Source organism: Scyliorhinus torazame, chromosome 1, assembly GCF_047496885.1.
Source record: "Scyliorhinus torazame isolate Kashiwa2021f chromosome 1, sScyTor2.1, whole genome shotgun sequence".
Classification (NCBI taxonomy): domain Eukaryota; kingdom Metazoa; phylum Chordata; class Chondrichthyes; order Carcharhiniformes; family Scyliorhinidae; genus Scyliorhinus; species Scyliorhinus torazame.
In genome coordinates this window covers 421193473-421206266 of record NC_092707.1, presented here as the reverse complement: position 1 = coordinate 421206266, position 12794 = coordinate 421193473, and the positions used below count along the sequence as shown (strand labels likewise).

The following is a 12794-nucleotide window of genomic DNA, read 5'->3' as shown; positions in this document are numbered from 1 at the left end:
CATGAGGGACCTTGTCAAAGGCCTTACTGAAGTTCACGAGAGGACGATGGGTACAAATGAAATGAAGGATGTGAGGATAGAACAAAGAGGACGTGTGGAATGGAAGATCAAGGAGGGGCAGTCTCAAAGGGCCAAATGGCTTTCTCCTGATCTTATTTCTGATCTTTTTATTGTTATATTCTACACTGTTCCTCCTCGATTTATTTTTGGCCTTTTATTGAATCTCATTATTGCACCAGACGTTCTGTTTATTCATAAACTACAAACTCGGAAGCGAATATCTCATCCCACTTCTCACTCGCAGGTCGGGTTTTCAATCCATCACTCTCCCGGTGTTTTCTGTTCAGTGCAACACTGCAAGGGACAGTAAGCTCTCTTTCTTTAACAGGAACTTTCATTGACCAATGAGGATGGCCTCCCTGCGTGGACACGCTGTGCGATTCATGCTGTATCCTCTGCCTACCTGAACCTCATCAGCCAGCTTACCAGCCTGCCTGCCTTCTGCCAGAATATCCAGCAGGTAAGGGTATCTGGGCAGTGGACCAGAGATAGGGCCTCCCTGGCAGTGAACCTCTATCCCCGGCTCTGCCTCATTTCGTAGACCCCTTGTTGCGCCGTCTCTGAGTGAAACCCATGATGCACCTTGCCCTTTCTCTGCGTCTCTTCATTTCTTTTCTATTGATGTTTTCAGGTAGTTGAAGTCAGAAGGAAGGAGGCCCCATATCTCTTACCAGAGGGAGTCTTTGAGACTGCAAACAGGTTCGTGCAGAGAATTGGGGTGACATCCTCCTGAGTGTCTTTAAAATACCTGCTGAGTTTCCCTCACATTCTTAACTTTCCTTTCCCAATCACTGAGTCTGTTTCCTGTGCCTATTGACCAACTGCTGCTTATTTTACTGCTAATTCTGGGGGTGGGATTCTCCGTTTCGGAGGGTAAGGGCTGGATTCTGTGATTTAGAAGCTATCTCCGGACCCTGTGCCTAGTCTTACGACGGAAAGCTCGACACTCCCCCCGCACCGAAGCTCCATCCAGTGGGAGGCCGCACAGCCCCCGGGCATTCCCTGCAGATACAGACGGAGAATTGTCGGATCCGTGGCCGTGCATGCGACTTGCAGCGAGTGTGCCGTAAAACCTGGCGCCGGCTGCGCGCTAACCCCGCCTGCCAGATAGTGCCCCCTGTAACCACCCTCGCCACAGCCGGACAATCCCCCAACAGTCCCCCCAGCCCCCACCGAAGCTGCCCTGGCCAGCGGAACAGCTCTCCCCATCCCCTCCCCTCCCAACCCCTCCGACTGTGGTGGCACAGGACAGTCTACACCCACCAAGCGAAATTGATGGAATCTCAGGACACCAGTGCTCTGTGTCGTTGAGAAGTCTGCCCATTGGGGGCGGAGAATGGCGGAAGGGCTTTCAGGTGACATCCTGAGGCCACCCCAACGGTGTGCGGCGTGCTTACCGCTGTCGCCGTTTTGGAGGGGGGCATCCGTAAATGGGGCTGTGCCTCATTTTGCCGGCAAAAGGGATTCTACAACCAATCGCCGAATGCGATTTCAGTGTCGGCAAGCGGACAATACCGCCCAAAGTATTGACACCGACGCAGGATTGGAGGAGTTCCACGGCAGCAAAACTGACGCCGCATCGAGATCTGGAATCACAGACAGAGTCACTCACACTGCTGTGGGTCTGGAATCACAGACAGAGACACTCACACTGCTGTGGGTCTGGAATCACAGAGACACTCACACTGCTGTGGGTCTGGAATCACAGACAGTGTCACTCACACTGCTGTGGGTCTGGAATCACAGACAGAGACACACACTGCTGTGGGTCTGGAATCACAGACAGAGACACTCACACTGTTGTGCGTCTGGAATCACAGACAGAGTCACTAACACTGCTGTGGGTCTGGAATCACAGAGACACTCACACTGCTGTGGATCTGGAATCACAGACAGAGACACTCACACTGCTGTGGGTCTGGAATCACAGACAGAGTCACTCACATTGCTGTGGGTCTTGAATCACAGACAGTGTCACTCACACTGCTGTGGGTCTGGAATCACAGAGTCACTCACACTGCTGTGGGTCTGGGATCACAGAGTCACTCACACTGCTGTGTGTCTGGAATCACAGACAGAGACACTCACACTGCTGCGGGTCTGGAATCACAGACAGAGACACTCACACTGCTGTGGGTCTGGAATCACAGACAGAGTTACTCACACTGCTGTGGGTCTGGAATCACAGACAGAGACACTCACAATGCTGTGGGTCTGGAATCACACACAGAGACACTCACACTGCTGTGGGTCTGGAATCACAGACAGAGACACTCACACTGCTGTGGGTCTGGGATCACAGAGTCACTCACACTGCTGTGGGTCTGGAATCACAGAGACACTCACACTGCTGTGGGTCTGGAATCACAGAGTCACTCACACTGCTGTGGGTCTGGAATCACAGACAGTGTCACTCACACTGCTGTGGGTCTGGGATCACAGAGTCACTCACACTGCTGTGGGTCTGGAATCACAGAGTCACTCACACTGCTGTGGGTCTGGAATCACAGACAGAGACACTCACACTGCTGTGGGTCTGGAATCACAGACAGAGTCACTCACACTGCTGTGGGTCTGGAATCACAGACAGAGACACTCACACTGCTGTGGGTCTGGAATCACAGAGTCATGCACACTGCTGTGGGTCTGGGATCACAGACAGAGTCACTCACACTGCTGTGGGTCTGGAATCACAGACAGAGACACTCACACTGCTGTGGGTCTGGAATCACAGACAGAGTCACTCACACTGCTGTGGGTCTGGAATCACAGAGTCACTCACACTGCTGTGGGTCTGGGATCACAGACAGAGTCACTCACACTGCTGTGGGTCTGGAATCACAGACAGAGACACTCACACTGCTGTGGGTCTGGAATCACAGACAGAGTCACTCACACTGCTGTGGGTCTGGAATCACAGAGACACTCACACTGCTGTGTGTCTGGAATCACAGACAGAGTCACTCACACTGCTGTGGGTCTGGAATCACAGAGACACTCACACTGCTGTGTGTCTGGAATCACAGACAGAGACACTCACACTGCTGTGTGTCTGGAATCACAGACAGAGTCACTCACACTGCTGTGGGTCTGGAATCACAGAGTCACTCACACTGCTGTGTGTCTGGAATCACAGACAGAGACACTCACACTGCTGTGTGTCTGGAATCACAGACAGAGACACTCACACTGCTGTGTGTCTGGAATCACAGAGACACTCACACTGCTGTGGGTCTGGAATCACAGAGTCACTCACACTGCTGTGGGTCTGGAATCACAGAGAGAGTCACTCACACTGCTGTGGGTCTGGAATCACAGAGTCACTCACACTGCTGTGGGTCTGGAATCACAGACAGAGACACACACTGCTGTGGGTCTGGAATCACAGACAGAGACACTCACACTGCTGTGGGTCTGGAATCACAGAGTCACTCACACTGCTGTGGGTCTGGAATCACAGAGTCACTCACACTGCTGTGGGTCTGGAATCACAGACAGAGACACACACTGCTGTGGGTCTGGAATCACAGACAGAGACACTCACACTGCTGTGGGTCTGGAATCACAGAGTCACTCACACTGCTGTGTGTCTGGAATCACAGAGTCACTCACACTGCTGTGGGTCTGGAATCACAGACAGAGACACTCACACTGCTGTGGGTCTGGAATCACAGACAGAGACACTCACACTGCTGTGGGTCTGGAATCACAGACAGAGTCACTCACACTGCTGTGGGTCTGGAATCACAGAGTCACTCACACTGCTGTGGGTCTGGAATCACAGACAGAGTCACTCACACTGCTGTGGGTCTGGAATCACAGACAGAGTCACTCACACTGCTGTGTGTCTGGAATCACAGAGTCACTCACACTGCTGTGGGTCTGGAATCACAGACAGAGTCACTCACACTGCTGTGGGTCTGGAATCACAGACAGAGACACTCACACTGCTGTGGGTCTGGAATCACAGACAGAGTCACTCACACTGCTGTGGGTCTGGAATCACAGAGTCACTCACACTGCTGTGGGTCTGGAATCACAGACAGAGTCACTCACACTGCTGTAGGTCTGGAATCACAGAGTCACTCACACTGCTGTGGGTCTGGAATCACAGACAGAGTCACTCACACTGCTGTGGGTCTGGAATCACAGACAGAGTCACTCACACTGCTGTGTGTCTGGAATCACAGAGTCACTCACACTGCTGTGGGTCTGGAATCACAGACAGAGTCACTCACACTGCTGTGGGTCTGGAATCACAGAGACACTCACACTGCTGTGGGTCTGGAATCACAGACAGAGTCACTCACACTGCTGTGGGTCTGGAATCACAGACAGAGTCACTCACACTGCTGTGGGTCTGGAATCACAGAGACACTCACACTGCTGTGGGTCTGGAATCACAGACGGAGACACTCACACTGCTATGGGTCTGGAATCACAGACAGAGTCACTCACACTGCTGTGGGTCTGGAATCACAGACAGAGTCACTCACACTGCTGTGGGTCTGGAATCACAGAGACACTCACACTGCTGTGGGTCTGGAATCACAGACAGAGTCACTCACACTGCTGTGGGTCTGGAATCACAGAGACACTCACACTGCTGTGGGTCTGGAATCACAGAGACACTCACACTGCTGTGGGTCTGGAATCACAGACAGAGTCACTCACACTGCTGTGGGTCTGGAATCACAGACAGAGTCACTCACACTGCTGTGGGTCTGGAATCACAGACAGAGTCACTCACACTGCTGTGGGTCTGGAATCACAGAGACACTCACACTGCTGTGGGTCTGGAATCACAGACAGAGACACTCACACTGCTGTGGGTCTGGAATCACAGACAGAGTCACTCACACTGCTATGAGTCTGGAATCACAGAGACACTCACACTGCTGTGGGTCTGGAATCACAGAGACACTCACACTGCTGTGGGTCTGGAATCACAGAGTCACTCACACTGCTGTGGGTCTGGAATCACAGACAGAGACACTCACACTGCTGTGGGTCTGGAATCACAGAGTCACTCACACTGCTGTGGGTCTGGAATCACAGACAGAGTCACTCACTCTGCTGTGGGTCTGGAATCACAGACAGAGTTACTCACACTGCTGTGGGTCTGGAATCACAGACAGAGTCACTCACACTGCTGTGTGTCTGGAATCACAGAGACACTCACACTGCTGTGGGTCTGGAATCACAGAGGCACTCACACTGCTGTGGGTCTGGGATCACAGAGTCACTCACACTGCTGTGGGTCTGGAATCACAGAGTCACTCACACTGCTGTGGGTCTGGAATCACAGACAGAGTCACTCACACTGCTGTGGGTCTGGAATCACAGAGACACTCACACTGCTGTGGGTCTGGAATCACAGAGACACTCACACTGCTGTGGGTCTGGAATCACAGACAGAGTCACTCACACTGCTGTGGGTCTGGAATCACAGAGTCACTCACACTGCTGTGGGTCTGGAATCACAGACAGAGTCACTCACACTGCTGTGGGTCTGGAATCACAGAGACACTCACACTGCTGTGGGTCTGGAATCACAGAGACACTCACACTGCTGTGGGTCTGGAATCACAGACAGAGCCACTCACACTGCTGTGGGTCTGGAATCACAGACGGAGTCACTCACACTGCTGTGGGTCTGGAATCACAGACAGAGTCACTCACACTGCTGTGGGTCTGGAATCACAGACGGAGTCACTCACACTGCTGTGGGTCTGGAATCACAGACAGAGACACTCACACTGCTGTGTGTCTGGAATCACAGAGACACTCACACTGCTGTGGGTCTGGAATCACAGACAGAGACACTCACACTGCTGTGGGTCTGGAATCACAGACAGAGCCACTCACACTGCTGTGGGTCTGGAATCACAGACGGAGTCACTCACACTGCTGTGGGTCTGGAATCACAGACAGAGACACTCACACTGCTGTGTGTCTGGAATCACAGAGACACTCACACTGCTGTGGGTCTGGAATCACAGACAGAGTCACTCACACTGCTGTGGGTCTGGAATCACAGACAGAGACACTCACACTGCTGTGGGTCTGGAATCACAGACAGAGCCACTCACACTGCTGTGGGTCTGGAATCACAGACGGAGTCACTCACACTGCTGTGGGTCTGGAATCACAGACAGAGACACTCACACTGCTGTGGGTCTGGAATCACAGAGGCACTCACACTGCTGTGGGTCTGGGATCACAGACAGAGACACTCACACTGCTGTGGGTATGAATCACAGAGGCACTCACACTGCTATGGGTCTGGAATCACAGACAGAGTCACTGACACTGCTGTGGGTCTGGAATCACAGACAGAGTCACTCACACTGCTGTGGGTCTGGAATCACAGACAGAGTCACTCACACTGCTGTGTGTCTAGAATCACAGAGACACTCACACTGCTGTGGGTCTGGAATCACAGAGACACTCACACTGCTGTGGGTCTGGAATCACAGACAGAGACACTCACACTGCTGTGGGTCTGGAATCACAGAGTCACTCACACTGCTGTGGGTCTGGAATCACAGACAGAGTCACTCACACTGCTGTGGGTCTGGAAACACAGACAGAGTCACTCACACTGCTGTGGGTCTGGAATCACAGACAGAGACACTCACACTGCTGTGGGTCTGGAATCACAGACAGAGTCACTCACACTGCTGTGGGTCTGGAATCACAGACAGAGTCACTCACACTGCTGTGGTGTCTGGAATCACAGACAGAGTCACTCTCACTGCTGTGGGTCTGGAATCACAGACAGAGACACTCACACTGCTGTGGGTCTGGAATCACAGACAGAGTCACTCACACTGCTGTGGGTCTGGAATCACAGAGTCACTCACACTGCTGTGGGTCAGGAATCACAGACAGAGACACTCACACTGCTGTGGGTCTGGAATCACAGACAGAGTCACTCACACTGCTGTGGGTCTGGAATCACAGAGACACTCACACTGCTGTGGGTCTGGAATCACAGACAGAGTCACTCACACTGCTGTGGGTCTGGAATCACAGACAGAGTCACTCACACAGCTTTGGGTCTGGAATCACAGACAGAGTCACTCACACTGCTGTGGGTCTGGAATCACAGAGTCACTCACACTGCTGTGGGTCTGGAATCACAGACAGAGTCACTCACACTGCTGTGGGTCTGGAATCACAGAGACACTCACACTGCTGTGGGTGTGGAATCGCAGACAGATGCACTCACACTGCTGTGGGTCTGGGAGCACAGTCACTCACACTGCTGTGGGTCTGGAATCACAGAGTCACTCACACTGCTGTGGGTCTGGAATCACAGAGTCACTCACACTGCTGTGGGTCTGGAATCACAGACAGAGACACTCACACTGCTGTGGGTCTGGAATCACAGACAGAGTCACTCACACTGCTGTGGGTCTGGAATCACAGACAGAGTCACTCACACTGCTGTGGGTCTGGAACCACAGACAGAGACACTCACACTGCTGTGGGTCTGGAATCACAGAGGCACTCACACTGCTGTGGGTCTGGGATCACAGACAGAGACACTCACACTGCTGTGGGTATGAATCACAGAGGCACTCACACTGCTATGGGTCTGGAATCACAGACAGAGTCACTGACACTGCTGTGGGTCTGGAATCACAGACAGAGTCACTGACACTGCTGTGGGTCTGGAATCACAGACAGAGTCACTCACACTGCTGTGGGTCTGGAATCACAGACAGAGTCACTTTCACTACTGTGGGTCTGGAATCACAGACAGAGACACTCACATTGCTATGAGGCTGGAATCACAGAGGCACTCACACTGCTATGGGTCTGGAATCACAGACAGAGTCACTCACACTGCTGTGGGTCTGGAATCACAGACAGAGACACTCACACTGCTGTGGGTCTGGAATCACAGAGTCACTCACACTGCTGTGGGTCTGGAATCACAGAGTCACTCACACTGCTGTGGATCTGGAATCACAGAGTCACTCACACTGCTGTGGGTCTGGAATCACAGAGTCACTCACACTGCTGTGGGTCTGGAATCATAGACAGAGTCACTCACACTGCTGTGGGTCTGGAATCACAGACAGAGACACTCACACTGCTGTGGGTCTGGAATCACAGACAGAGTCACTCACACTGCTGTGGGTCTGGAATCACAGACAGAGTCACTCACACTGCTGTGGGTCTGGAATCACAGACAGAGTCAGTCACATTGCTGTGGGTCTGGAATCACAGACAGAGTCACTCACACTGCTGTGGGTCTGGAATCACAGAGTCACTCACACTGCTGTGGGTCTGGAATCACAGACAGAGACACTCACACTGCTGTGGGTCTGGAATCACAGAGTCACTCACACTGCTGTGGGTCTGGAATCACAGAGACACTCACACTGCTGTGGGTCTGGAATCACAGAGTCACTCACACTGCTGTGGGTCTGGAATCACAGACAGAGACACTCACACTGCTATGAGTCTGGAATCACAGAGACACTCACACTGCTGTGGGCCTGGACTCACAGACAGAGACACTCACACTGCTGTGGGTCTGGAATCACAGACAGAGTCACTGACACTGCTGTGGGTCTGGAATCACAGACAGAGTCACTCACACTGCTGTGGGTCTGGAATCACAGACAGAGTCACTCACACTGCTGTGGGTCTGGAATCACAGACAGAGTCACTGACACTGCTGTGGGTCTGTAATCACAGAGTCACTCACACTGCTGTGGGTCTGGAATCACAGACAGAGTCACTCACACTGCTGTGGGTCTGGAATCACAGAGACACTCACACTGCTGTGGGTCTGGAACCACAGACAGAGGCACTCACACTGCTGTGGGCCTGGAATCACAGAGTCACTCACACTGCTGTGGGTCTGGAATCACAGACAGAGTCACTCACACTGCTGTGGGTCTGGAATCACAGACAGAGTCACTCACACTGCTGTGGGTCTGGAATCACAGAGTCACTCACACTGCTGTTGGTCTGGAATCACAGACAGAGTCACTCACACTGCTGTGGGTCTGGAATCACAGACAGAGTCACTCACACTGCTGTGGGTCTGGAATCACAGACAGAGACACTCACACTGCTGTTGGTGTGAATCACAGAGGCACTCACACTGCTGTGGGTCTGGAATCACAGACAGAGACACTCACACTGCTGTGGGTCTGGAATCACAGACAGAGACACTCACACTGCTGTGGGTCTGGAATCACAGAGACACTCACACTGCTGTGGGTCTGGAATCATAGACAGAGTCACTCACACTGCTGTGGGTCTGGAATCACAGACAGAGACACTCACACTGCTGTGGGTCTGGAATCACAGACAGAGTCACTCACACTGCTGTGGGTCTGGAATCACAGACAGAGTCACTCACACTGCTGTGGGTCTGGAATCACAGACAGAGTCACTCACATTGCTGTGGGTCTGGAATCACAGACAGAGTCACTCACACTGCTGTGGGTCTGGAATCACAGAGTCACTCACACTGCTGTGGGTCTGGAATCACAGACAGAGACACTCACACTGCTGTGGGTCTGGAATCACAGAGTCACTCACACTGCTGTGGGTCTGGAATCACAGAGACACTCACACTGCTGTGGGTCTGGAATCACAGACAGAGTCACTCACACTGCTGTGGGTCTGGAATCACAGACAGAGTCACTCACACTGCTGTGGGTCTGGAATCACAGACAGAGTCACTGACACTGCTGTGGGTCTGGAATCACAGAGTCACTCACACTGCTGTGGGTCTGGAATCACAGACAGAGTCACTCACACTGCTGTGGGTCTGGAATCACAGAGACACTCACACTGCTGTGGGTCTGGAACCACAGACAGAGGCACTCACACTGCTGTGGGTCTGGAATCACAGAGTCACTCACACTGCTGTGGGTCTGGAATCACAGATTCACTCACACTGCTGTGGGTCTGGAATCACAGAGTCACTCACACTGCTGTTGGTCTGGAATCACAGACAGAGTCACTCACACTGCTGTGGGTCTGGAATCACAGACAGAGTCACTCACACTGCTGTGGGTCTGGAATCACAGACAGAGACACTCACACTGCTGTGGGTCTGGAATCACAGAGGCACTCACACTGCTGTGGGTCTGGGATCACAGACAGAGACAGTCACACTGCTGTGGGTCTGAATCACAGAGGCACTCACACTGCTGTGCGTCTGGAATCACAGACAGAGACACTCACACTGCTGTGGGTCTGGAATCACAGACAGAGACACTCACACTGCTGTGGGTCTGGAATCACAGAGACACTCACACTGCTGTGGGTCTGGAATCAGAGAGTCACTCACACTGCTGTGGGTCTGGAATCACAGACAGAGTCACTGACACTGCTGTGGGTCTGGAATCACAGACAGAGTCACTGACACTGCTGTGGGTCTGGAATCACAGACTGAGTCACTCACACTTCTTTGAGTCTGGAATCACAGAGGCACTCACACTGCTATGGGTGTGGAATCACAGACAGAGTCACTTTCACTACTGTGGGTCTGGAATCACAGACAGAGACACTCACACTGCTATGAGGCTGGAATCACAGAGGCACTCACACTGCTATGGGTCTGGAATCACAGACAGAGTCACTTACACTGCTGTGGGTCTGGAATCACAGACAGAGACACTCACACTGCTGTGGGTCTGGAATCACAGACAGAGTCACTCACACTGCTGTGGGTCTGGAATCACAGACAGAGACACTCACACTGCTGTGGGTCTGGAATCACAGAGGCACTCACACTGCTATGAGTCTGGAATCACAGAGGCACTCACACTGCTGTGGGTCTGGAATCACAGACAGAGTCACTCACACTGCTATGGGTCTGGAATCACAGACAGAGTCACTCACACTGCTGTGGGTCTGGAATCACAGAGACACTCACACTGCTGTGGGTCTGGAATCACAGAGACAATCACACTGCTGTGGGTCTGGAATCACAGAGACACTCACACTGCTGTGGGTCTGGAATCACAGACAGAGTCACTCACACTGCTGTGGGTCTGGAATCACAGACAGAGACACTCACACTGCTATGGGTCTGGAATCACAGACAGAGTCACTCACACTGCTGTGTGTCTGGAATCACAGACAGAGTCACTCACACTGCTGTGTGTCTGGAATCACAGAGACACTCACACTGCTGTGGGTCTGGAATCACAGAGACACTCACACTGCTGTGGGTCTGGAATCACAGACAGAGACACTCACACTGCTGTGGGTCTCGGATCACAGAGTCACTCACACTGCTGTGGGTCTGGAATCACAGAGACACTCACACTGCTGTGGGTCTGGAATCACAGACAGAGTCACTCACACTGCTGTGGGTCTGGAATCACAGACAGAGTCACTCACACTGCTGTGGGTCTGGAATCACAGACAGAGACACTCACACTGCTGTGGGTCTGGAATCACAGACAGAGTCACTCACACTGCTGTGGGTCTGGAATCACAGACAGAGTCACTCACACTGCTGTGGGTCTGGAATCACAGACAGAGTCACTCACACTGCTGAGGGTCTTGAATCACAGACAGAGACACTCACACTGCTGTGGGTCTGGAATCACACACAGAGTCACTCACACTGCTGTGGGTCTGGAATCACAGACAGAGTCACTCACACTGCTGTGGGTCTGGAATCACAGACAGAGTCACTCGCACTGCTGTGGGTCTGGAATCACAGACAGAGTCACTCACACTGCTGTGGGTCTGGAATCACAGACAGAGACACTCACACTGCTGTGGGTCTGGAATCACAGACAGAGTCACTCACACTGCTGTGGGTCTGGAATCACAGACAGAGTCACTCACATTGCTGTGGGTCTGGAATCACAGACAGAGTCACTCACACTGCTGTGGGTCTGGAATCACAGAGTCACTCACACTGCTGTGGGTCTGGAATCACAGACAGAGACATTCACACTGCTGTGGGTCTAGAATCACAGAGTCACTCACACTGCTGTGGGTCTGGAATCACAGAGACACTCACACTGATGTGGGTTTGGAATCACAGACAGAGTCACTCACACTGCTGTGGATCTGGAATCACAGACAGAGTCACTCACACTGCTGTGTGTCTGGAATCACAGACAGAGACACTCACACTGCTGTGGGTCTGGGATCACAGAGTCACTCACACTGCTGTGGGTCTGGAATCACAGACAGAGTCACTCACACTGCTGTGGGTCTGGAATCACAGACAGAGTCACTCACACTGCTGTGGGTCTGGAATCACAGACAGAGACACTCACACTGCTGTGGGTCTGGAATCACAGACAGAGTCACTCACACTGCTGTGGGTCTGGAATCACAGACAGAGTCACTCACACTGCTGTGGGTCTGGAATCACAGACAGAGTCACTCACACTGCTGAGGGTCTGGAATCACAGACAGAGACACTCACACTGCTGTGGGTCTGGAATCACACACAGAGTCACTCACACTGCTGTGGGTCTGGAATCACAGACAGAGTCACTCGCACTGCTGTGGGTCTGGAATCACAGACAGAGTCACTCGCACTGCTGTGGGTCTGGAATCACAGACAGAGTCACTCACACTGCTGTGGGTCTGGAATCACAGACAGAGACACTCGCACTGCTGTGGGTCTGGAATCACAGACAGAGTCACTCACACTGCTGTGGGTCTGGAATCACAGACAGAGTCACTCACATTGCTGTGGGTCTGGAATCACAGACAGAGTCACT

At 52.5% G+C, this 12794-nt stretch overlaps 1 protein-coding gene across 1 annotated transcript in view; it reads left to right on the top strand.

Moving 5' to 3' along the window:
* The window catches only part of LOC140425068 (protein EFR3 homolog B-like), a 500803-nt gene that overhangs the window by 469902 nt on the left and 18107 nt on the right, over nucleotides 1-12794 (top strand). The window contains exons 16-17 of the mRNA XM_072508948.1: nucleotides 389-520; nucleotides 692-759. Coding sequence (XP_072365049.1) covers nucleotides 389-520; nucleotides 692-759 — 200 coding nt within the window. The remainder of the gene's footprint in view (nucleotides 1-388; nucleotides 521-691; nucleotides 760-12794) is intronic.